Consider the following 25,781-nt stretch of genomic DNA (forward strand, 5'->3'; position numbering starts at 1 on the left):
TGCCTTAGGGCCCCAGTGTAATTTGAGCATTGCCTGAGAAGCAGCATTCTGTTGTCCTACACCCTTTCTAACTTTTGGGGTGACTTCTTTGTATATTCTTGCTTTAGCACTGAAGCAAGGCACCTGTGGAAAAGCACCCTGCAAAAGCCACCCATTGTTGTGAGGTCAATAGCCATTTCAGATATGGAATAATGTAGGTAAACACAGCAACTAGCATGACTTAGTCTTTTGCAAAGGCTACATGGACTTCATAAGAGAATTAACAAACAGGTTTTTGTTTGTTTGTTTAGAGTCTTGGTTCACAAATGATTGATGATGACTTGTTTTAAGTAAGAGTTGCAAGAGAAGTCAAATAACTGGTCAGTGGTAAGAGAACATGATTGTTCACTAAGCCTCCGGAAAGAGGTGCCATCTGATACGTAAATGTGTGGTCAAAGTCAACTTACATTGCAGAGCAAAAGCTGCATCCAATCCAAAACATGCTCCCAAAACCTCAGTCTTCAAAACTTTCTTTGTATTGACCAGATGTCTGCTATTTTCTGGAATGCAGTTTGCTACTCGGGATTTGTGCTGTCTTACATATTAGAAGCCTGATTTAGGCAGCGGTTTTGTTTTGGTTTAGTTCTTCCTCCTTTAAAAAAGAGGTACATATATTTATTTTCCTGGTGAGGTACTGACTTGATCCTTTCCTGGCAATAATGCAACCAATATTTAAGGTCAAAGGTTAGTGGGGAGGGCAGGAACAAATGATGTTAACCAATTGAGGAAACAGAAAGAATTGGGGTCATGCCTTCCATGTGTCTTTCATTATTGCTTTATTGTAAAATACTGTTTTAATTAAACACTGACCTGTATAATGGCATGTTCATGCTCGTACCAGAGTTTAATTTTTTTGAAAATTCTGACTTTGCTTATCTCTGAGGTTTGTTTTATTAACTTAGATGGTGACTGCTTTGTTGCTAACTTGCAACAAAATTGTGGGTTGGATCCAGATTTAGGCATGTGCAACTGAGACATGTAAAGAGTACTTCCCTGCTCAAACTTTCCCACTCACTTTTCCCCATGGCAGCACCTCCAGACCTCTGAAAATGCAAAACAGAGGGTCAGGGGACCCTGCTGAACGGAGTGAGCTGTGGTCCAGGGGAGTAGAAGGATCTCCAAAGATCAGGTGGTTCCTTTGGTCATTGGAGCTCCACTCAAAGCAGGTCTCTTCATCTGATTCTCGATGATCCCCCTTCCATCCATACCATCACCTATCCCATTAAATAGTCTTCCTCGACCCTCTGCAATATATTTTTTGGGGGGTTGAAGAAGTGGGGAAGTCGCTGACCCTGTTGTACGTACCTAAATTTGGCTCAGACCCTATGACAACAAAGAAGGCAGTGATTTATTTTGGCTTAGTAATAGTAATGCTGTTCTTTCAGATATGTTCTAATTAGGAAGCTACAGATGGAAAAGAATTTCTTTTGAAAGATACCTCATGGAATGGAAAATGGGACATGACGTTGCTAAGTGTTCCTTCCTGCATACCAACTTTTATCAAGGAAATGTGAAGTGCGTACTTGATGAAGACCAAAAGATGTAATTTGTTTTGGTCAACGAACACATCTACAAAGCAACTATTGTACTGCTTTAAATGAATGGATTAACTTTTAAATTCTTACAAGAAATGCTCATAGCAGGGAGAAGATCCCTAGCAGAAAACTTTCATTTGTGTGTGCTAAAAGTCTGAATGAAATAATACCCGCCAGCCAGGTTTGCACGACACAACATCACCCCCCCATATTCATAGTTGTGGCCAGCACACTTCACAGCTTCTTGTGGGTTCTGCTGTGTCATCTAAACAAGCTCTCAAAGTAGATACTAATTAAAGAAATAGTAGGGATCTCAGAACTTTTGTTTGGATTGGTCTAGTAAATTCTGTGGAAGTTATATTTCGCTCACTATACCTAGCAGGTGTCTTGATTACATGTGTGGTCCCACACTGAATATTCACAGCCCGTTCCATTCTTAATATCTCTTCCCCTCCACAGATAAAGAATGACTTTATTTCAGAAAACAAATTCTTACATTATTGTAAGATAACAAGCTTGCCATGTCCTTCCCTGCTCTTCTCTTTTAAGTTATGGTGTTCTTAATGGCATCCATTGCATGTTATAAATTGTCAAAATTCATAAAAAGTCCATGTACTGTTTTTGTGTTCCAGGGTTGTATGCTTTGCGGAGAGTACTTGGGGAGAAAAGGAACCTCTTAGATGATGATGTGTCTGGATCAGTGATTGTCACTCGCAGTGACTTTCTGCAGGCGATGAATGACGTCAGGCCCAGTGCCATGAGAGAAGTGGCAATTGATGTGCCAAAAGTAAGACTTTCCCTGTACAATATTGTAAAATGATTATCCAGAGATTGTAGCACAGAGAAAGGCATATACTCAGTAACTGTACTGACTACAGTAACCTAGGGAGGCCATATTTGAGTTCTAAGGAAACAATATCCTGTTTCAGACTATTTTCTCTGCATATTGTGGGGTGGCTTGTCTAGTAAAACTTCATTCAGGGTGAAAGATAGTGAGGAGCACAGTTGAGTCCTCCACTCTGATATCTTCTCCAATCAGCCTGTGTACCTTCTAGCATCAGACTTCCTTTAGGAATGAAGATCTCATGTACATCAGCTTTTATTTATTTATTTCATTTCTATACCCCCCCCCCCCCAATAATCGAAGCTTGCAGAAAAACAGCAGCTTGGACTTCTCTCCCCCCCATCTTAACACATTCCTTTTATAAGCTGTGGAGGTGGAAGGTGCTATTGCTATGAGTCATTTTCAACCCAGGATTTTGCTGAGTTTTTGTGGCAGCAACTGCTAATTTGGGGCCTGCTCCAGATTTGAGGGGTCCTCAGCAGAGTGCTCTCTCATAGGCTCCCTGCATCGGTGGGGTCTTTCCATGGAGCAGCCCTGGTGTGCTTCCAGGATAGTGGCAACATCTCTCGAAGCTGTGCTAGGCACCTGGTTCTGGGAGCCACCATTTACATTTCCCATAATGCTCTGGAGCAACACTACCTCACGAGTATTATGGCAAATTAAAATGGCTACCCTATGCCTGTAAGGATAATGGAAGCCTGTCAGTACAGCACTGGTAGGATATGATGAAAATGGTTTTGTGGGTTGTGTGTGAGTGGATAAAAAGAAATGATTTTAAAATACACAAATAAGAGAGCAATCCTGTGGCCCCTAGACAGTTTTTGGGGCAGCATCAGCTCCTACGGATCTCTTCCTCCATGTCAGTAGACAAAGCTATGGGCAAGGAGAAGGAGATCCAATTGTGTGACCTTGTAAAAGAAGTCAAAGAGGGAGAAAGGGGGTGTGCAGTTGGGAGGGGAGGGGAGGGGATAGGAGAGGCCAGGATATGTAATATCTTTTGGCCTCCCCAGTCCCCTTCCTGGACACCAAAAGTTGTCAGCTAGACAGGCTCAGAGCTTATCTTGCTGCTTTTGTATTTTGAATAGAAACGAAAGTGCCAGTTTGGTCACTTCTCAAATATGAATATTTGCACTCTACCTATCAAACACAGTCCTTTCATTTTCACCTGAAGAAAATAAACCGCTCTAGTCTGCCCTGTAAGATCAGACCATACTTCGCCTCTTTGTCATTTCTTTTTTCCTTGCTACTTTGCTTTTGTGAAGCTGGGACTGGGCAAAGGCAAAAAAGAACAACACTGGAAAGAAAACATTGTCCAGTGCACAAGCTCCTGTATTCCCATACTGGGTTCAAAAATTCTTCTCATCCTAGTCGCCACTGGCAAGCCACCCTCTGGCAGGTAGGCAGCCGCCCTCCCAACTCTGAAGGTGAAGAGTGGGTAGAGATTGTCCCAGCAGTTCTGCAACAATCGCCATCTTCTCCTCATCTCCAACTTTGGGAGGAAAGCTATGGGTTGTTTGGTAGGTTTACACAATTGTATGAAGTATGTTCTATTTAGTTTTAAATTAACAATGTTCTGTGGTCAGGTTTGTGTCATCTTTTTTAGTAAATAGATGAAGGCGAATGGATGGAAAAGTTGATTTAAATCAATGATTTAAACTGGCCTTTTTCTTTTTGCTGTCTTAAATGCTGCATGTGTACCTTTTTTGTTTAAGGAAACATGTTCTTTTATTCTTGTACTCCTCAAAATATTTCCTGCTACTTCATGAAATGGATTGTTTTACAGGTATCCTGGTCAGATATAGGAGGGATGGAAGATGTCAAATTGAAATTGAAACAAGCAGTTGAATGGCCATTGAAACATCCTGAGTCTTTCATTCGAATGGGTATTCAGCCACCAAAAGGCGTCCTACTGTATGGACCTCCAGGATGTTCAAAAACAATGATTGCAAAGGCTTTGGCCCATGAAAGTGGCCTAAACTTCTTGGCAGTGAAGGTGAGTGGCAATTATACAATGCCAATGGGGTTCAATGGTTAAAGTGTTGGACTGGGACTCAGGAGACCCAGGTTCTAGGCCCCACTCGGCCATGAAGCTCACTGGGTGACTTTGGGCCAGTCATTGACTGGGTTCAGACCGTCACAGAGATGGAAGCAACCATTGTGGCTGCTTCCTCTGCCCCTGTGTGTGTGCAACAGCCATTTGCATTGCTGCCTGGGCTCGTGGGTTGTTCTGTCATCTGAACCCAGTACAGGAGGGGTCATGCCCACCCTACAACCTACGACATGCAGTAGAGATTGTACTGTGGGTATGACGCACCACAGTTATTTGCATTCCCTCTTCGATGCACTTTTTTGTAATGTCTGTTCCCTCCACAGTGAGACTTGTGAGCTGTGTTTAAATTGGAAGCATGTACATCTCTCCTAGCTGAGAGTTGCACAAGTTCTGGTTTGGACAAAGGAAAGCAAGTCATAAGAACAAGAACATAAGAGCATAAGTCACAGTCCCTCTTCACCACTCTTCCTATTTAACCAAACACCTTAAAGTAGTATGTGAACTGCCCTCACAAATATTACTTTTAGTAACATAAGATGGAGAGGAGGACCATGTAAATTGCCTTGGGTTCCTTGCAACAGGATAAAAGGTAGGATGTAAATGGAATAATAAATAAATAAAATAAAAATAAGATGACATGCTACCTAAAATTACGGTAGCATGAATTTGTCTCAATTTAGCTACTTCATTCTTGTTTACAAAAATGTGTCTGATTTTCTATTAGGCTATCTCAAACTAGTGGTTCAAATTGGAACACGATCTTAAAACAAAAGATTAATTACCAGCATCTTGAGGTAAAAACTGGGATTTTAAAAAGCATTTATAGTAAAGCATGCAAGGATAGTTTCCTTTTTTTGTGTCACTTGATATCTCTTAATGTATGAAAACTCTAGGAAAAAGTACTTTAGTTAATACAAACTGCTGTTTTCATAATGTATAGCCCTTGAAAATATTTACATTAAACTAGATGGAATTAATGTGTTCTACTACTAAAGGCATGCTATGTTATATGGAAATTTGTGTACTAAGTTCCCAATCACCGTTTTTTGTAAACAAAAGCAAGTTTGGATTTGCTTAATCCTTTTCCCTGCCCACTATTTTCTCGCTGCAACCGCACCCATCCTCCACGTTCTGGTTGTATATTTATCTTTTCCATCAGAGGAAAAGGCAGTTGGTAAGTGGGGGAGAGGCAGTGGAAAAACAGTGTACTAAAAAAGGATTACACACCTCTTTGCCATTTCCACGTACAAGAAACAGGGGACATTTCTGTTTACAAGTACAGGCTTAAAAATAAAGGTTGCATGTAACATACTGCTTGACCTTCAGTCCTACCTTTTTAAAAGAGAGGGATTAAATAATTAGGTTTTTCTGGTGTTCACAGTATACAGGAATACCAAGCAGTCTTGTGCTCTCCGGATTTTAAGAGTACTTTAGAAACAGTCTCAAAAGAGCAAGGACACAGTTATACAGATGGAAGAGAGTCAGCAGCAATAAAATTATTTGTATTTAGTAAGTGCGGTAAAGGCTTTTGGGTAGAAAACGTTCCTTGTGTTTTATTTTTCATTTTAAATAAGATCCTTTCAGTGTTCGCTTCTTTTTATTTCCGATTACCAATAATTTCAAAAATATACACTGTTGTCAGAGTTCTGACTTCACCTTGGCATTTGCTAACTTCCTTTACACACACACACGGGTTCACATGCCTTTCTGCGGCTCTCTGCACTTGACATGTGCTTAAGTTTGGTTTGTCACTGGGTCAATTACGTCAAAATACTTTCCAGTTAAAATTTCCTTTGCCGTTTTCTCTTTTCCTCTTGACTGCAGCAGCTAAAATAGATTAATGAGGCTTGGAAAACCGCTGCTCTGCTTTATGAGCAGCTATCTTTGAACCTCTGGAAGAAGACTGGTTAGTGTTCTGACAAGGTTTTTTGGCAGAACCTTCAGTAGTTGTCATTTAGTGAGCAGACACATAAATTTAGATCTCAGTGATCATAGCTGAGAGAGTAATGGATACTTTAAAAATTAGCACATCTTGCGTACAATTACAGACTACAAATTCATTTATTTATTAGATTGCAAGAGAATAGGTATGAGGTGTATCACTATAGGTATCCAGTGGGCCTCCACACCAAAAATGCAGATGTTTTCTTTTCCCTTTTTCACACACACAAGGCCTAATAGTCCCCCTTAACACACACACACACACACACACACACACACACACACACACACACACACACACATATATATATATATATATATATATATATATATATATATTATTGTTAACATAGTATTAGGTGCTGTACAGAACACAGAAATGAAACAATCACTTCCCTTTGAGTTTCAAAGATGCACAGGGCAGGGGTTAGAAAAAAAGAGGACTTGGGATGTTGAGTGCAGTGGGTGGACAGGTATTTCAAGTCTCCTGCTTCCAAATAGTTCAGGGTTTTATAGGTAATAACTAGTGCCTTGAATTAAGCCTGAAAAATTAGAAATGAACTTGAAGTCACTGCAGATTGAACAAAATCAAAACAATACGCTCCATAAAATAGGCCCCAGACTACAGTTTGACTACATTTTGTACCAGTTGAGGTTTCAAAATGCGTTTTGAGGGCAGCCTCGTGCAAAGTTGTTTGCAGCAATCTCATCTACGGGTGACCAAGGCATGTGTTCCAGTGACCAGACCAGCTTTATCCAGGAAACAGTGCAGCGGGCTATCTTTTTAAAATAATAAATAAAATAAATACTTGCCAGTGCTATTTTCAAGGTAAAATGCTGCACAAAATTACAAGTATGTGAAAGTCACTTGCTTTTTCTGATGCAGGGACCTGAATTGATGAACAAATATGTTGGAGAATCTGAACGTGCAGTCAGAGAGGTAAGCTGTTATGAACTTAATTGTACAAAGATGTATAGTATTTACTAACAGCTATTTAGTTACATCACACTTTTTAAAATCATGCAGCCATTTCTTCTCAGTAATTAGTGTTCACATATTTTATATTATACCAGTCTTCTGTGCTTTCTGACATGCTTATATGTTTAGGCTGACCATATTTTGGAAACCAAAAAGGAGGACAGCATGTCCAGTCCCCAAGGGCGTGTGCCCACCAACATGTCCAACCTCCTCCCCCACCCCATTTCCCACAAAGGCTGCTTACTCCGTTCCTCCAGTGCAAGCCTCCAGCAATTAAAAACAGGATCATTTTAACTACGTTTAAATGTTATTTACTGCTTGGCCAGTTCCTTTGGAGCATTTCACAGTGCACTTGGGTTTTCACTGTTCTAAATAATGTCACATCATCTGCAGACCTGGCCACTTCAGATAATTTTGAATGAATTAAATAGCACTTATTCCAATACAGATCCTTGAGTGTTTTCAATGTCTACTGTGAAACAACAGCAAACCTCAAATCCTTCTAGGATATAATATGATGATGTTGAAAGGTAGTTAAAAGTTTGTCACACAGAGGAGGTCCAGGATCTCTTCTTGATCATTCCAGAGTGCAGGACATGGAGTAATGGGCTCAAGTTACAGGAAGCCAGATTTCGGCTGAACATCAGGAAAAACTTCCTGACCATTAGAGCAGTATGACAGTGGAACCAATTACCTAAGGAGGTAGTGGGTTCTTCCACACTAGAAGCCTTCAAGATGCAGCTGGACAGCCATCTGTCAGGTATGCTTTACGGTGGATTCCTGCATTGAGCAGGGGGTTGGACTTGATAGCCTTATAGGCCCCTTCCAACTCTACTATTCTATGTTAAACTTCAACATCAACATGCCAGCAGTGACTCCACTTATCGCTGGCTTGTGGCCCCCAGTGTCTGGACCCAGATCAATTCAGCACTCGGGCTAAAAATGGTACCTCACCCCTGTGTTCCAACAACATTTGCTCTTGTACAGAGAATAATTGGAATCTCATCATTTAATTTATTTGTCGCTTTTCCACAAAAAATGCCCATAGTATACTTATATGTCAATTACAATAGTACATCATAACAATAATAAACAGGTTATTTCACCAATATTAACATAACATTTCAAATTAATTACAAAAGAGGCAAAAGAGTATTTCAGGTTATGCCCACTTAAGTGCCTGACATGTTCGGGTACCTTTCCAGGTCTGTAGGGCCCATTGCTGATGCTGGCCCAGGTCCACTATTCTAGACAGCTGAATCTGTGAGCCACCTGTCATTTTAATTATCCACAATGCCCCAAAGCAATGCTGTGTCAAGGGCATTCTGGGTAATTAGAATGGTGGACGTCTTGTAGCCATGTGCTGCTGAGTGGGGACCCACCAGAGGGCACTTTATTGGGGGCCTCAAACTGTGCTATTTACCCACTGAGATTTAAATTGAGGGTCTCTTAAAATGTGTGTGGGGTCTTTGTGTGAGTTACCTTCTTGTGTTTTTGTCAGATATTTAGGAAAGCCAGAACTGTTTCACCATCCATATTGTTCTTCGATGAAATAGATGCCCTTGCAGTAGAACGAGGGAGGTAAGATAACTTACTTATAAAAACTGAAAATCCATATTTCTGTAAAGTATTTCCTTGAGATTTGTGGTCCAAGGCTCCAGATCTTTTATTGCTTTGTACTTCCACATGAAATGTGTGTACTTTATTAATAAGATTTTTTTAAAAAATCTGTTGGTTTGTAACACCAAAAGCTGTCTCTTGCGTGCTTGAACAGGATGTAAAATTACTAGAGCAATAATCTCTTGGTCAGCCACAGCAAAATGTAGATCTGTATTGTTAGACTTGAAACTTAAGTGAAAGATAACAAAAGCTAGTTTGCTAGTTTCTGCCCTTTGAAGTAATCTGAATTTAGTTTGGTTGTACCCCTACAGTTTCTCACTGTATTCCCTCTATCCTTTCCTAAGATTTATACACTTTAAACATTCTCCAAAGCATTATTAAAAATGTCCAAAGTAATTATTACAGAACGAAACATGTCAAATACAGAATTTTTATATGATTAGAAGTTACCCAGTATAATGAAAAAGCTGTTACGAGGGGGGAAATAGAAAATGTGTGTTCATTTAGAATGTTTCACTATCTCTGGCAGATGCACCTCCTAAGCCTATCATTTTATCTGGAGATGGATGGAGATGGGGGGGAAATGCAACCTTGGCCTAGTAGTTGTTTGGAGTATGACCTTGTGTAGTCATGTTCCATTGGAGACATCTGTTTTTGGAGCCTAGGAAAGAGCAGAGCAGGACACAAATATTTTATTGTCAAATCTGAACCATATGGGAGGTGAAATATGTAACGTAGTTCTCATAAAATTCATCTGAAATTAAACGGTGTAGGAAACCAGACAAGGCACTTATTGGAAGTGGCCTGTTTTTACAGGCTGATTTTCCACAGTAGGAATTTGCAAATGCATTAGAGATGGTAATGATTTGCAGCCTCCAGAGATCCATTTCCTCTTCTATAACCAGATTGAACCTTTCAAGGAAACACCTGTTGATATTGTCTCCTTAGTTCCCTGGTGCTTTTTCTCTGCAGAACATGCTGCTGCTGTTAAACACCCCATGTCTTTTCCCTATAGATACTGCTTTAAAAATCTTCTGGTTATAATTTCCTCCATTAATTGGCAGGATTTGTAAAAAAGAAAAAGAAAAAAAGTATCTGGAATGCAGGATGCTGCAGGTGGCTAATTTTTTGTAGTTTAGAATAGCATTCCTATATCAGCAGCCTGTCTCCATATACGAAGTAGGAAAATGTAAATCATGAAGCAGCTATGTATGTTTTCCGTATAACTGAAGCAGAAGGAAGATTATGCCTGCGACATAACTCAGCACTTACTTTGGGGCTTCTTTCTGAAGTTCGCCTGATCACAAGGCTACTTTGAAACCCAGTACACCCCCGATGCGCTCACTTGCTGGATGCGTAAATTAGTCCTCTTAGGATCAAACTACATGTTACTTTTTGGTACTCAAAAGTATGCATGGGGCCCAATCCAGATTGGGATCCTAGCATGATGGGTTAGGTCAGCCTTCCTCAACCTGGGGCGCTGGGTTAGGTGGATTTAACACATTGACTCAGGCTACAGGCCTGTTTGGATCAAGACCCCTGCACCTGCAATTTGCATTGCCAGAAAGGGATTCATTGATTGGGACTGCAGCTTACTTTACAATAAGGAAAAAACACATTGTTGCTACCTATGTCTTCAGAGTAATGTTTAGTTTGACCCTGACTGAGAAGTATTTCTAAGTTGTAACGTAGGGCAACAACTTCATTGGTAGTGCTTACTCTTTTCCTGGGCAGACAGAGTGGCTGCATTTGGAGGATTTTGCCGTATTGTTGTCAATTGATACAATAGTTCCCCCTATTACCTTGAATTATGTGGAAATGTGCTGGTCAGTGCTTCATCTCTTTGTCCACATAAAACATATTCACAGCAAAAAAAATGTAGTTGTAGGAGGCTAGGGGTGACGATAGAAAGATTTTCTGAAACTGGTTTTACCTCCTTAAGACTTTAGACTTTAGAGATGCCTAGGTTTAGGAAGGGTGCAAGAAAATTGTTAAGGCAGTAGAGCAATAGAAGAATTATGCATGATTATCTGCAGATTTTAATAAAATGGGATGGTGAAGGAAATGTGATGGATTTCCAAAGTTGAATTGAGAGAATAAAATGAGAAGGTTTGTTTTGAGGTGTTGTGGTTGTTCCTGCTGACTATCGTAATACTTGTTTGGCAGTAAGATTAGTTAGCGTATTTAATAAATTCCCCCCAAAAGCAGGGGTGTATTTGGCATATATTAAATGGAACTGGGCAATCCATAGTCCAAATGTACAATAAGGAACAATCTGTACTACTGAAGAAATGGTTGCTTTTCCTATTTCTCTGTGGTTTTGACTAATATTGGGTTTCCTTTAGTTAGCAATGTATTCTTGGCAGTATTGCAGAAAAGTCTGCATTAAGGTCATGTCCACATGAATGTTCCAGATACAACTATATGCGAGGAGGAATGTTCGTTCCTAAATAATCCTTTCCTTTTCAAAGCTTCAGATTCTTAACAAATTGTGCAGCTGCAGAGAATTATGGGTACTTGTAATTCCTTGGTATCCTGACCATGTAAAACCTAATTCCACTGACCGGTAGAGATTGCCAAGAGGAAATGGCTTAGTAATTAAACTTGAAGGTGATGAATGAACATGGTTCTGTGTAAATGCTGTTCAGACAGTCTGTTTGCTGAACTTTGGATATCTACGTGCTTTGGAAATAGGATGCTGTTTATATATGTAGAATTGTGGGGAGTTTGGGGCAATAGACATGTTTGTTCCTTTTTGTTTTTTATAAGCAGTTCCAGGCATGAAAAATTGTGGGTTGGAGAGAACACTACTGTTAAATTCCTTTTTTAAAATACCAGTCCCTTGCTGTACATTATTGAAGGCTTAGAACTATATAAGGCCTATGGGAGTGGGGTAAGCCTATGTGAAGAAGGGTAACCACTGTGCTTTCAACCTTAGCCATTAGATTATACTTTAAATGCATATGGATATTTTATTTTTTGTTCTGGTTCTGCAGTAATGAATTGGCTGAATAGTCAAAGAGCAGTCATAGACCGAAATCTATAGTCAAACCTATAGACATCAGGTTTAGCTGTCATTGATCATCACCTGAAAATAATACAGAATAAATATAGGTTTAGCAACTTAAATTTGAGGTTATTATTATCACAGTAAATAGAATATTTTCCTTTATACCAAAAAAAAAAAAAAGTATACATTCTTCCTTCCCTTGAAATCAAAAGTAAATAGCCCTATTCAGGCATTCTGCATCCGATTAGTCTCCTGTATCCATGGAGATTTTCCACATTCATTTTGGCTTGTGTGGGGAACCTCTCCTGGTATAGGACAATCACCCTCCACTAGTAGAAGATGACAAATGTGAAGAGGGAATGGAGCTGGAATGCTCCCTTGCCTTGCATGCTTGCTCTGTTTGGGTACAGAATGCCAGAATAGGACCAATGTCTTCTTAAAAAGTAAGTTCTCCTTCAGCCAGTTTTTAGGTCCCATGTTCCTTTATGGCAACTATATCCCAGTGCTAGATCAATGATGGTCTGGTACCTTTAAGCCCCATGGATAAAAGTGCTACTATGCCAAGCCACCTCAGCTTTTGAAAACAGTTATGCTTTCTAGGTTATGAGTGTGCTTTGGTTAGCGTTATCCTTGGTTAAGGGCAGCATAGACATAACAATGAACCATGGCTAAGAGCGGTGGGGGAAGGCGAAGTTTGTGTCTAAGAGGGGAAGCAGTGTCTGATTCCAAAGTTCAGTCTCTTAACCACAATTAAGCATTTTCACATGGTCCAACTCATCAGGTTATAGTTACAAATGGAAACAAGGTGAAATAAGAGAGAAACTTATGTCAGAAGGCTGTGAACATGTTTCTTCCCTTGGAGATACTTATTGCAAAGGTGTCATTTTATGGTGGGGAATCGTTTTTTTTAATCCCTAGCTGGTTAGCTGATTACCCAGGATTTTCGTACCTTATTTTGTAGCTTTGAGCATCTATTTAATTGTCCACTATCTACACAGCACAGCCAATTAAAATAAGACTGTTGTACTGTCATCTCATGTATTTCAGCTACATTTTCTCATATACTTAAACTATTTGTTTCCTCATTCTAATGTTTTTTCAGAAACATGTGCATGTTTTGGATATCTAAGGAAATGTATAGTCAACATAGTTTCTTGTGAGGGAGTCTCATTTGACTTGAATATCTTCCTCATTCTCTTTGTGATATTTCATTCATCAGAGTTGCAAAAGACTTGGAGGATTGACTTTCCCGTTGTTGCGTTTTTGGCTGTAGTAACCCTAATCCAGCATGACTAGCACACATAACCACTTGCCCTGTTCTTAGCTAATCCATCTCGGTCTCTGCAGTGACCTTCTTGTGTGATAAGCTCTTTGCAGAAGTTGTTCTGCTTCCTACAATCTCAACAGAACAGCTCCACTTATCCATATGCACATCCTAGGCCAGGGGTGGTGAACCTGTGGTTGTCCAGATTATGTTTGACTTTTATTCTCATCAGCCCCAGGTTCCTTACCCCTGCTCTAGGATGTCCAGGTATTCAACTGTAATAGCTTCATTATTATTATAAGTGACTTTATGCTTTCAGGAGCAAAACCACTCATGCACTCTGTTTCTCCCTATTCTCATTAGTTTTCAGGTACTCTACTTCAAATTCTTCTTCATCTGACAGTGTTTTATTTTGAATGAAACTGATTATCTAGACCCATTTCAATCTGGCTTCAGGCCTGGTTTTGGAACTGAAACGCCATTGGTTGCCCTGTGCCGAAAGAAGGAAAGGGGGAGGGCAGTCCTGTTGATTCTCTAGGACTTCTCAGCAGCTTTTGATACCATCAACCATGGTATCCTTCTGGATAGGTTGTCTGCATTGGGAGTTGGAGGCACTGCACTGCAGTGGTTCTACTCACACTTTGATGGCTGATTTTAGAAGGTGGTACTTGAGGATTTTTTCTCTGTGCCTTGGCAGCTGTGCTATGTTGTGACTCCCCGGTTGTGTAATGAGCTTGCCAGAGATGCTCACGTGTTTATGTTGTGCTCTCTCCAGCGACGGGGAAGACCTTATTTTTCCAGGCATTTTAAACTTTCAGTTTCTGTTTTAAATCTCTTACTATATTTTAAGTCTTTTCTTTGCTGCTAGGTTTATTTTGGTGTTTACTTGTATTTTATACTGTATCTTTAAACTTCTGATCTTTTGTAGTGCATCTTATGTGGCATTTTATGATTTTAATTGTTGTGAACTGCCTAGAGAGTTTTGGCTATTGGGCAGTATAGAAATGTAAGAAATAAATACATCTGTAAAAAACACTTGTTGCATTTCCATTTGTCCCATGACTTGGGTATTGAACAACCCTTGTAAAAGATTCTTCCATCAGAAGAAGTGAGGGAAGATCATAACTTTACAAAGCCTTCAAATATTCCTTGTATCTTCCAGTTTTCTGTAGCAATTGCTGCATTTATCACTATAAGCCTGACCATTAAACCTCAACCCTTTAGTGGGCTGTTTCCAGCAAATATAGTAGCAACACCTTGCATAATGTACAATCCAATACAGCATCATATGTACATCAGATTTGTAGGATCCTGATCATAAAGCATACTATTTCCATTCTGTTTCCTGATAAGTTCTGGCATGGTAGATGATGCACCCTAAACTTTCTACTGTGACTACAACATGGATAATTCTGGTTTTGGGAAACATCCCATATCTGGTTGGTCTCGGTCTCTCTCTCTCTCTCTCTCTCTCTCTCTCTCTCTCTCTCTCTCTCTCTCTCTCTGTGTGTGTGTGTGTGTGTGTGTGTGTGTGTGTGTGACATCTAAGAGGTAAGGTTCCCTTGCATGTGAAAGGGGAATCTTATCCCAGAGTAAGTTCAAATCCCAATGATGCCTCCAAAATATAGATAAAATACTTTTTTTCAGGAGCGCTTACTAGTGGTACCTTTTAGCTGTTGAAACTCTCTACTGTTTTCTGAATGTCTTGCACAGTCCATAGACCTGCCAAGTTCCTCCCTTTTCCTTTTAGCATTTTATTTATGTGGTAGCACCAATAATAATGTAAACATTTATATTTATTTACAGGGATAAAAGTGGGTTTTTCATGAACACCACCACCACCACAAATTTATATTGTGCTCTATACCGGAGTGCATTCTAATTAACCAAAACATGCAAAACACAGCAATATTAAAAAAATCAATAAATACACATTGGATAAACTGCTAGCCAAAAATTAAACTAATTCACAACCAATCAGTTAAAACAAACAAACAAACAATTTAAAACTCAAAATGAAACCAGTTGTTCCTCCTTCCATACACCAACACCTATGGCTCTGACTTGAACAAATAGATTATCAGGCCTCGTCTAAATTTGTCCAGCTCTGGTTCCATACGAAAGTGTAGAGGGGGGGAATTCCACAATCGTGGGGCAAGATGGAAAGATGCCCAGAGCTTAGAATTTGCCACCTTAGTCCAAGAAACCACTAGAAGTCCAGAATCTGTGAGCATCCCATACAACCAACTCCATCAAATAACTAGGGAGGGAAGAGTGCAGGGCTTTAAAAGTCAAGACAAGGAGTTTAAATGTGTTTAAAATATGTCCTTGCCCTGACAGGCAACCAATGCAATGCTCTGCAATAGTGGGAAACGTGGGAATAATGGGGCAAATCTATTACAGCATATACAGCACTGTTCTATATTAGAGTAAGAGGATGGAGCGAAGAAGTAGAGAGACCTGCCAGGAGGCTATTATAATAACCCAGGTGAGAAACAGCCAGAGCATGAACAAGAAGCCCCGTGTCTTGGGGTCAGGAAACGGCGGATCCTGCAGATGTTAGTGAAATGAAATGAGTGAAGGAACAGCCAATCATCTACCCAGAACCCCATGATCCATGGTCCTCTGAGATGGGGGGTCACCTGACAGCCATGGAGAAGAAGGGGAGGAACAGCCAAGGGACAGGCAGGACGATCAAGACGAAAGACCAAGACTTCCATTGATGAAGAAATCTAAATTCACAGAAACTATCTGTGAAGAACTATCACAATACTCTGACACTCTTGACCTATGCATGCAGGCAGGAAGAGCATCATCTTCCTCTTTGTCTAAAAACAGTTGGTTCCCCTTGCAGGTTTCTAAATCAGCTTTGTTAAGTTACATCCCCCTGATGGCTCTTATCAAATAACACAGAGATCTTGGCACCGGTTATTGCTGTAGTTTCTGAGCGTGAATTGTTCCTGGTGTATAGTTTAGCTTGCAACTATATTAGAATGTAAACTAGCAAAGGGAAAAGGGAGGGGGAAGAAGGGATGCTGTGAAGGGCTTTGAAATTGTATAAAATAATTCAGAGTGTCAATAGATGTCAGAGAGCCTGATTTTCGGTTTGCTGAACTTTCTCTCTTCTACATGTGTAGTCTGAATAAAAGCTTTTGTATTGGGACTTTCCTGCCTGGAAATCTTTCCTTTTAGCTTTGGTCATTTCCATGACACCATCTTGTCCATATTCAACGTCAACTGATGAGAGGACATCCATGACGAGATGTCTAAAAGGCAACGCATCAAGGAGGTCCAGACCTCAGTATTCAGCTTGGGATAAGATTGGTACACCTGGGTGTCATCAACATAGATATATAACAAAAACCCAAACTAGAAATAAGCATACCCAAAGGAAGTGTGTAAAGAGAAAAAAGAACAAGGTCCAATACCCCCAACAGTCTTGCATAGAAGGTATTCAAACCTCAGCTCCCTCATTCTTTTAAGGATTTTTTTAATGTAAGTTTCAAAGGGATACTCAGCTAGATTGCCTTTAAAGAGTTATTTATTTTTTTGTTTTGAACAGATTTTCAGAAAGCCTTAAAGCTGTGCCACTCTTCAGATTTCCTTTTGCACAGTATGTCGGCAAAGCATAGCCCTGAGCCAGGTCACACAACCTAAATATCCTGTTGTGAATGTGTGTTGTTGAGTTCTTCTGCTTCACATGCATTACCAAAACTCAACTTTAACCTTCGTTTCAAAACAGTCAACTGCTTCATCATGTTTTGAACTCTTTACAGATTGCTCAACACACATTTCAGCATGGTAATTTGGTTGTGAGTTGATATTCAGCCTTTAGCTTTTTAAAGATTTGCAAACAGATATGAATTCTGTGCACTTTCTGTGTCAGAGAGGAAACCATTCTTACTGGGTATGAGACAGGTTAAATATTTCAGGGTTTGTTAATATTCCAAACAGCAATCCCTGGTATTGAATTTAAATATTGATATATAATGTTCTGCTGTAAGTGAAATCCAGCTTGTGTCCACATTGCAGTCTGTGGTACGTCCAGATTAAACTTTAGTTGCTTCTCCAGTAGGCATGATTGATTGCTGTTTTCAGGTTGATTAATTTTCAGGAATGCATGGAAAGAGAAATGCTGAGGAATAAAGAAAGAGAGGAAATGGAGAATATGCTGTTCATTTTCTTAAGGACAGCTGTATGCAAGCAGAATAGAGTATCGGAATATTAAACCTGATCGTCTTTTTATTACGTATAAGGACTGCACTGCAAATACAAAGTTCCACTCTTACACAGAATAGTAGCATAGATTAAGCATTTCTGTTTGGTCCACTGCACAGTTGCTTTTCCATTAATGTATTTATGTTGTAAACCTTAGGATATTTGTGTATTGTTAATTGGTATGTATTTACATTTCAAAAGTATTTCTTAGAATATAAGAAAGATTTATATACTCACTTTGATGTACATCATGCATGTCTCTGTGTGAGTAATGTTCAGAGAATAAGATTTGCTCTGCTCCCAAAATTCCACTGGGGACCCTCAAATACCAGTTATAAAAATATCATAATACTTTTTATTAACATCATCTGTTCTGGGAATAGGCAAACTTCAGGCTTGTGGGATCTACTTTGTTTTTACTAGAACCCAAAGATTCACCAAGTGGACACTAGTGCAAAAGAAATTGACTAAGAATTCAGATCACAAGAATTTGTTTTGAATTTGCTTTATGGATTACTGCTAAGTAATCCATAAAGCTTTATTCAGGCGATAAACATCTCTTCCCACCTGAAGAGAGTTTTATCCCTAGGAACTTTCCTTTAGGCAAAACTATGCAAACTAAGTGAGACAATTGTCCTTTCAAGAAGAATAATGCGGTTTCCCAAGCCTTGTTAACTTCAGAGAGACTAGTTGTGATGCAGCTTCTGACGGGACACCAGCCAGGCTGTCTTTCTCTCACCTTCCTTTAGCTCTGTCTGTTTTAGTCTGTGGCATACTCTAGGATCAGCTAACCTCTCCGTGTTCTCCCCCTCGGAAGAATGTTGGCTTCCTACTGACTGTTTATTATTTGCCCTTGATGAGATAAGCTCTGGAGAGGTTTCACTCCCAGCTTGTAAAGAGCCCTTGAGAGCTTTCTCCCCCACTGGTACAGGCTGGCCTGTTTCTGGCGCCGACTCCTCTACTTCAGAGTCTGATTCTGATTGATCACCTGAAACACCTTCTTCCAACCCAGGGGGAGCAGGGCTAGACATGACATTCACTACGATTGGGTACCTCAGAATGATGATGGTTCTGTCTAAGAGCACATGCTGATAGTCGAATGCCAGTCAGTTTAGAATGGAAATGGGGCTACGCAAAAATAAGTGAGTGGTTTCTACATGCTTGGGACTCTCTTTGTTATAAAGAAAAGGACATTTTTACACACACACTCACAGATAAAATACTAGACAAGAACCTATGAATGTGGGGGTGGCGAGGAGAGGAAGACTCTAAAGCAAGTGGGGGAGTTTGTGGCTCTCCAGATGTTTAGGTATACGGCTTCCAACAGCCCTAGCCAACATATTTAATGGTGAGGGATGTTGGGAGTTGTACGCCAAAACGTCTAGAGGGCCACAAGTTAAACACCACTGGTCTAAAGAAACCAGAAACACTGATTATTTAAGTCTATGGTTGAGGGCAGTTGAGATTTGGAAAATAAAAAGAAAAATGAAAAAAAATGAAAATGGAGGACATGGGGAAAGAGGGAACCAATCTGCTCAAGCCCCTGACAATTTTTAGTAAGCAAACTGGAAGGGTGGGATTAGGGTTGGGGTAGGATGTGTGCTCCTATACTGTACAGGAGTGTTTATTGTTATAAAAAGGGCAAGTTTAGATCTGGTAGGACTCTAATGCTAGGTAGCACAACAGGGGAAGACCTTGGGTGTTGGCGATAAAAAATTGTCTTCTATCCCTTCTGCACTTCTGCAAGTTCCCTTTACCCTATGAGGCCTGAACAGAGATACAAGGCTGTCTCAGGCCTTGAAAAGGAGTGCCCTTATTAGGGGGTGAGGATATGCTGCAACATTGCATTGCTGATCTCATTTATTTCCTCTAATCCTGATATTGGATGCCTGGTTCCTATTTGTCTGGAAGTGAAATGCAACTGTAGTGGGTTCTGCATACTCAGAAATATATTTGTTTGTAAAGAAAAGAAAGAAATGAAACAACTCAAATTATGTGAAAAGGGCCTATGCTCGGTTGGTTCTAGGATCTGTGGAATGCTGAGGACAGAATGTTGAGAGTGTCCATTGGCAAAAAGAAAATGGTGGGAGGTGGGTTCAGTCCTGATGGCTTATAGTATCATAGAGATGGGCATCAGGGTCAGGGAGATGCATGGCATGAATTAAAAACACACAAACAAAATACCTCTTCATGACTATATAAGGAGGTATCAGAAGGCACAGAAGAAAAAGGACATACATTTTTCTATCCCATTCTTCAGGAAACCTCCCCCTCCCACAGCTATATGGTGATAACACATTCTTAATAGTGCTATATAGCACAGCAGAGGACATTTTTAGAGGGGTAGAGGAAATGACATCCTTTCCCCTTGTGTCTCTGCCTGAAACCTCTCCTCTCCCTCCCTTCAAGACCAGGAGCACAGTTAAGGGCAAGGGATATACCACAACTTTTTGTTGTGGTTTCTCTACTTGTTATGTAGGGATAACGCTACGGAACCCTCCCATCTCTGTGTCTCAGGACTGCTTGTAATGAGCTGGTTCACACGACACAACAGGTTATTTAACCCATGGTAATCGTGCACGGTATGCAGGGTGCTTATGGCTACCCTTTGCAAATCTACCCCAGGTCCAAGGTTGGTGTGTGAATCTGGCAACTGGGGTTATGCCAGGGTTTACAAAAAAACCTCGCACAAGCCTAAGCCCATGGGTTATATGACGGTTGTTTAACCCTTGCATAACTCACGTGCATGAGGGTTGCATGACACAGCAACCCCCAGACAAGGGTTGGATATACAGTGTTGCCTGTTGGCACTCTGGCTCATCTTAAGTTAAATAACCCACACGAGCTCTGCCATATTATACAAACCAGGTCAATGTGTTTCTGGTTCATTTGTACAGTCTATGTGTGGGATAAAACATGCATACTCTCGGTTATGAAGTGTGATTTGGCTATATCAACAGAAAATACAAGTCAGAAAGTTATTTTTAAATGCAATTGAATCCTTGGGGAATTGATAATTCATAAAAGCAAGTGTTATAACAGAGCCAAAATAACAGGGTTTTTTTATGTCTTCTTGGCAAATGTCCATAAGAGAAGTTGGTGTCACCAATCTTGATTGTTGCTGTTACTGAGACAGGGTTTTAAAAATAAGTACTCTGGAAAGCCTTGTCTTGCCAAAGATATATTTCACCAAGACTTGTGAGGGGAAGGAAATAAAACAGTGTGACAGTTTATTACAACCATGGTAGTTGGACTGAAAAGTCTGACCTGGCAGGTGTGCCTTGCTGACAGCTTTCCTCCTGCGAAAGCCTGACAGAAATGTCAGACTCAATAAATTCTTCAGGCTTTGTGATTGGGGTGACTTTAGTGTGGGAGTGCATTGGCAGGCAGGGGGCTTTGGTATTTTGGGAATGTTTTACCTCTGAAGCTTCCTAGAAAAATTAGGAATACTGGTAGAGATGTCTGCTTGAATTGATATTATTTTTCTGGTATGAGGTTGTTAGAGGTTTTTTTTTCTTTTTAAAGAATAATTTTAAGTTATCCATAGAATACATCAATTTTTTAAGAGAAAAGATTCAGCATCTATACAAAGTGATACACAGGCAATGTGATGCACATGACATGTCATCCCAAACCACAATAAACCACCAGCAATCACACATCCAGTTTATACATTTTAAAAGACAGATTTAAAATGTGAAACAGTTGGGCATAAAATGCCTTTAAAATTTCTAACTGCATGTGTGACTGCTGGTTGTTTATCATGGGTTGGAGTGACAAACCATAGTTAGGAGTTTTGTCAGTTCGGATGACACAGCAAGCTGTGTGGCTGCACTGGGGGGGGGGAGTATGTGGCTCGTGGCGCCTATCATCACACTAAAATGGCTTAGCACAGGGTAAGCTGCTCCTCTCTGAAGAGCTGTGTTGGGTGACCTGCATACAGAGTGGAGCTAACAGGGCTCAATGAAGCTCAATTAGAACGAATGCTCCAGAGAGCCCTGATAGCCCCACTGTCCCACTGCAGCAAATGCCTCAGAGGGACAGAAAACATCAGGGCTCTCTGGCGCATCCACTCACTGCATAGGCCAGAATGCCTGGTTCTGAAGGAGTTCTTCAGAGCCAGGTATTGTGGGAGGGGTGTCCAAGGAGACCACCTGTATGGATATATTTGCTGTTGTATCGCTGGGCAGACAGCTCCGGAGGTCCCCATCGGCTCCGCTGTGGCAAATGTCCTCCAGTTGGGGTAGCATACTATTTTCTACTACTCTTGCTCTCTGCCACCTGAAGCAGGGGATTCTCCTTGCCTCATGGAAGGGCTGGCCCTAACTTAGCTTGACATTCAAATCAAGCCATTGTCTCGTGCTTTGCAGTGCCTTAATTAGTCTTCTGTGTGTAATAAAATAAGTGCACAGTCCTTGCATCTTCCCTGCAGGTTGCATTTGTGTTTGCCCAAATGACATCTTTTCTCAGAACTCCAGACTGTATTTTATTACTACATTTTCCCACCATCCTTAGGCAGCACTTTAATTGCTGCTGTGGTTGTGTGCTGCAGACATCTGTGGGGTATTCTGCCTAATGTACATAGATTAGTTTGAATGTTACACAAATGTTCTCATTTCCCACCATGTGTATGGTACAGATATAAGGGACAAGCATTGTCAGATCTGGCTCAAAATGTGCCCCACAACACCATTTCCTGGTCAGTTGCTGCCAGTTCAGTCCATAAGTATAAATGTGTCCTCCCCCTCTGTGCATCACTTTATACTTGCTTATGTTGAACATCGTTTGCTATTTTAATGCCCATTCCCCCAATTTGGAGAGATCTTTTTGGAGCTCTTCATAATTTCTTTTTGTAAAAACTATCCTAAATAATTTGGTGTCATCAGCAATCTTTTCTACCACACTGCTCATCTTAACTCCAGGATACTTATGAACAGGTTAAAAAGCACTAGTCCCATTAGAGATTGTTGGGGTTGTCCATTGTTTACACCTCTCCATTGCGAGAACCCTAAATAAATTGCTGTCATCAGCTGCATTTCTATGCCACTCTATAGCCAGAGTTCTTTGGGTGGTTCACAAAATAAAGGTTAAAACTATAAAACACAAAAATGTAATAAAATGTAATCTAAAATCCAGAACGAATTAAACAGCCATAAAATGAAAACAACTGCAGGGGACAGCAAACCTATCAAGTACACAGCAATAACTTGAAGTGCTTTAAAAGGATGGAATCTCCCCTCCCCAACACATGCTTATAAGAGGTTAGATTTTGTTAGTGACTGATTACGGAAGCAAGGGAGACTATTATTCCATGTTGTTTAATCTAGAATGAAAGAGTATGATGATGTGCCTGTTTTGTTGCTTGTAAACAATTCCAGGAAGTATTCTGCTTATTGCATTTTCCAAATAGCAATCACTGCTTCCATTAGGTAAGGGTGGCAATGTAATTATCTAAACATTTTTGGCTTAGTTTATTATCCTGGCTTATTATTGTGAATCTGTAGGAAGTGGGCAGTATGGAAAATTAGGTTCTTTCTAAGAAACTGTAGGGTTTCTTACAGCTTGACACTTTTACAACTTTGCTGAGAAATCAACAATTTGTATGTATAAGATGGGTAGAAAGTCAATTGCTATTTCACATTCAAGGCGGTAGAGGAAGCCTATATCTTCCCCCTGTCATAAGATTTGCAATCCCAAGAGTACTGCAGTAATAGTCTTCAAATTCTTTTTAAAGAATCTTTATTTCTATTTTAACTATTAACTTCCAAAGCTTCAGATTCCTGTCCTTGGACAGGTGGACAGACACACATGAACACTGTTATTATGTTTGGCATAGTGTCAGTTTGTTGGACAAGAAACTATTTTGCATCAGTGTGCGCGCCTGATTACTATTTCTGTGATGTTGCGATGATGACATCAGTGTTCTCAGGTCAGGTAAAGGGGAAAAAACCCCTGCTGCTTGGCTGGATGCTGGTTTTGTAAATTGGACTGGAAGGTTAAACATAATTTGTGTCTCTGAATTATGCTTGCGTCAAAAAACCCAGGCAGCCTTAATTAGCATTGCCTGCTTTAATTTGAAAATCTTCCTGGGAAATCATGGGAAAATGGAAAAATGCATGCTTGTATGTCACCCTTCAGATTAACAGTTTATGCAGAGCTCAAACTTCTGAGCACACATGCTGCTGACGCAGGTCTGGAGCAGCTGGTGGAGAAATCTCCTGCTATAAATGTCTGTCTGTCTGCATTTTTATAGGATATCCTGTTAAGCCAAAAGGGCTTGTTTACTTGTAGGAGTCGTGCTAAATATGGTGTGTAATCTGACAGCTGAGTTCTATGCATAAAGGCAAGCACGACAGCTTGAGGCAATATGGAGGACTTAAATTTATATTGATACCAGTAGAGGCAGTGGTCTTGCCCAGCAAAGGAAGACAGCATAATAGCTTATGTTAAAGCAATTAATACGCTACACACATGACATTCATGGAATATAATAACAATACTGGAAACACTGCATTTTGGGTCCTGACCCATGAACAATAGGAAGTTGACTGTTTTCTATTTGTTTTTGTTTTTAAATTTAAATCTCTGTAAGACTCTATCTAGTTGTAAGTCAGTTTGTTTCCAATTGAGAGCTTGACATGTGTGAGTATCTGGATACTAAATTCTGTGACTAAGTATTTGCGCTCTCTTCTCTGTTCCCACTATCCACCTGTTCCAGATTTTCAGCTCCACTTAACAACAGTTGTTCAAGAGAGCTTTTGGGATGGGCGGGGGTGGTGGAACTGCATTCTTTCAGGGTGCTTTTTCTGGTGATTTATCCATGTAGAGAAATCAAACTGAAAAAGTAAGGGAGCAATCTAGCTCAAGTTGATGACTTAATTTCCCGTTTTATAGGAGAGTTAAGCATGGGCAATCTTACCAGGGAGGAGCCCCACTGAGCTCAATGGGATCTATGTTTGAGTAAACAAAATTGCACCGTAAGAACGCCTTTGGATAGGGTTGTGCCCTAGGGTTTCATTCTCTGATTTGTGCTAAAAAAGACACAGTGGGTGAGTTTTCACATCACGCTAAGCCACCCTGAAGATAAGCCACGATGGGTTTTTTGTTTTTTATTTTTTACCATTTTGCTCCTGACAGATAATCAGGTACACTATAGCTTGCTGTGGGTTGTTTCCCCCTTAATCCTCCTGCCCGCTCCTAGCATGTATCCCAGGCCCATTTGTGGCAGAACCTCTTGTTTCCTCATTCCCTTTTTATAATTAGTTCACTGAAGTTGCCGGCTTTAAAAAAGAAAAGAAAAAGCCCCTCCCCCCCCCCCCCGTGCAATTGCACAAGATTGCCTGTCCACTATCAAGCAAAACATAAGAATGCCTTATCTTGTCAATGTCCTTGCCAATTTCATCCTCCCCTCCAGAAGTTCCAGAATGAATCTTCACCACATCAGATAAAAAAACCAAATAAAATAAAATAAAAAGTCTGAGACCTTAAAGAGCCTGTCCAGTCTTTAGTGCAGCAGATGATAACCCCCTCTTTTTACTGTCCTTTTAAATTTAATTCTATTATTATTATTATTATTATTATTTATTTATTTATATAGCACCATCAATGTACATGGTGCTGTACAGAGTAAAACAGTAAATAAATTCTTCACTTTGGTGCTTCCTTTGCTAGCTAGCACTGGTTTTTTTTTAAAGGATGCCTCACCTGCACCCGAAGTAATTACAACTGGCCCCAAAGCTCCTCTTCCTGCAGCTGACTCCCCTTCCCTTTTGTGCTTGTTGCTTTGCTCCACTGGTCTCTGTTGTTAACTGTTAGATATATATAGGTTCTAGAGCAGCGAGGGGCATCAGTAAACATATGTACATTTTAAGGCAGAGCAATGGGGGGGGGCGGGGCGGTAAACCTATGCAACAGTGAAGGGGGATCAATGAAGATACACAAAATTCAAAGCAAAGCAGTGAAGGGGAATTAGGCGGCTGGTTGTGAGCTGCCTAGTTAGCATGATTCTTCATCGTGGTCTCTATGCATCACACATATGGGCTCTGCGCCTGCGCTGAGACCTAGATCGGAACCTCCAATAGCTAAGCGACACGCTTTTGGGCGGGAACCCCTCCCCCACGCCACTGCGCATGTACCGTGGGTTCCCGCCCTTATCTCAGTTTTTTTTCCGTCCGCCATCGTGCTAGACGCTAGTTTCTATACCTCCAGAAAAGAACTATTTCAACCTCTTCTACTTAATACTTTATTATACTTACCTTTTCTTCTTCTATCTTTTTCTCCT

At 40.4% G+C, this 25,781-nt stretch overlaps 1 protein-coding gene across 4 annotated transcripts in view; it reads left to right on the plus strand.

Moving 5' to 3' along the window:
* AFG2A (AFG2 AAA ATPase homolog A) overlaps nt 1-25,781 on the plus strand; it is a 195,850-nt gene that overhangs the window by 26,605 nt on the left and 143,464 nt on the right. For all 4 annotated transcript variants that reach the window (XM_063136432.1, XM_063136433.1, XM_063136434.1 and 1 more), the window contains 4 exons: nt 2,207-2,361; nt 4,202-4,411; nt 7,296-7,349; nt 8,890-8,969. In XM_063136432.1, the coding sequence (XP_062992502.1) occupies nt 2,207-2,361; nt 4,202-4,411; nt 7,296-7,349; nt 8,890-8,969 (499 nt within the window). The remainder of the gene's footprint in view (nt 1-2,206; nt 2,362-4,201; nt 4,412-7,295; nt 7,350-8,889; nt 8,970-25,781) is intronic.

Source organism: Elgaria multicarinata, chromosome 10 (genome assembly GCF_023053635.1).
Source record: "Elgaria multicarinata webbii isolate HBS135686 ecotype San Diego chromosome 10, rElgMul1.1.pri, whole genome shotgun sequence".
Lineage (NCBI taxonomy): Eukaryota > Metazoa > Chordata > Lepidosauria > Squamata > Anguidae > Elgaria > Elgaria multicarinata.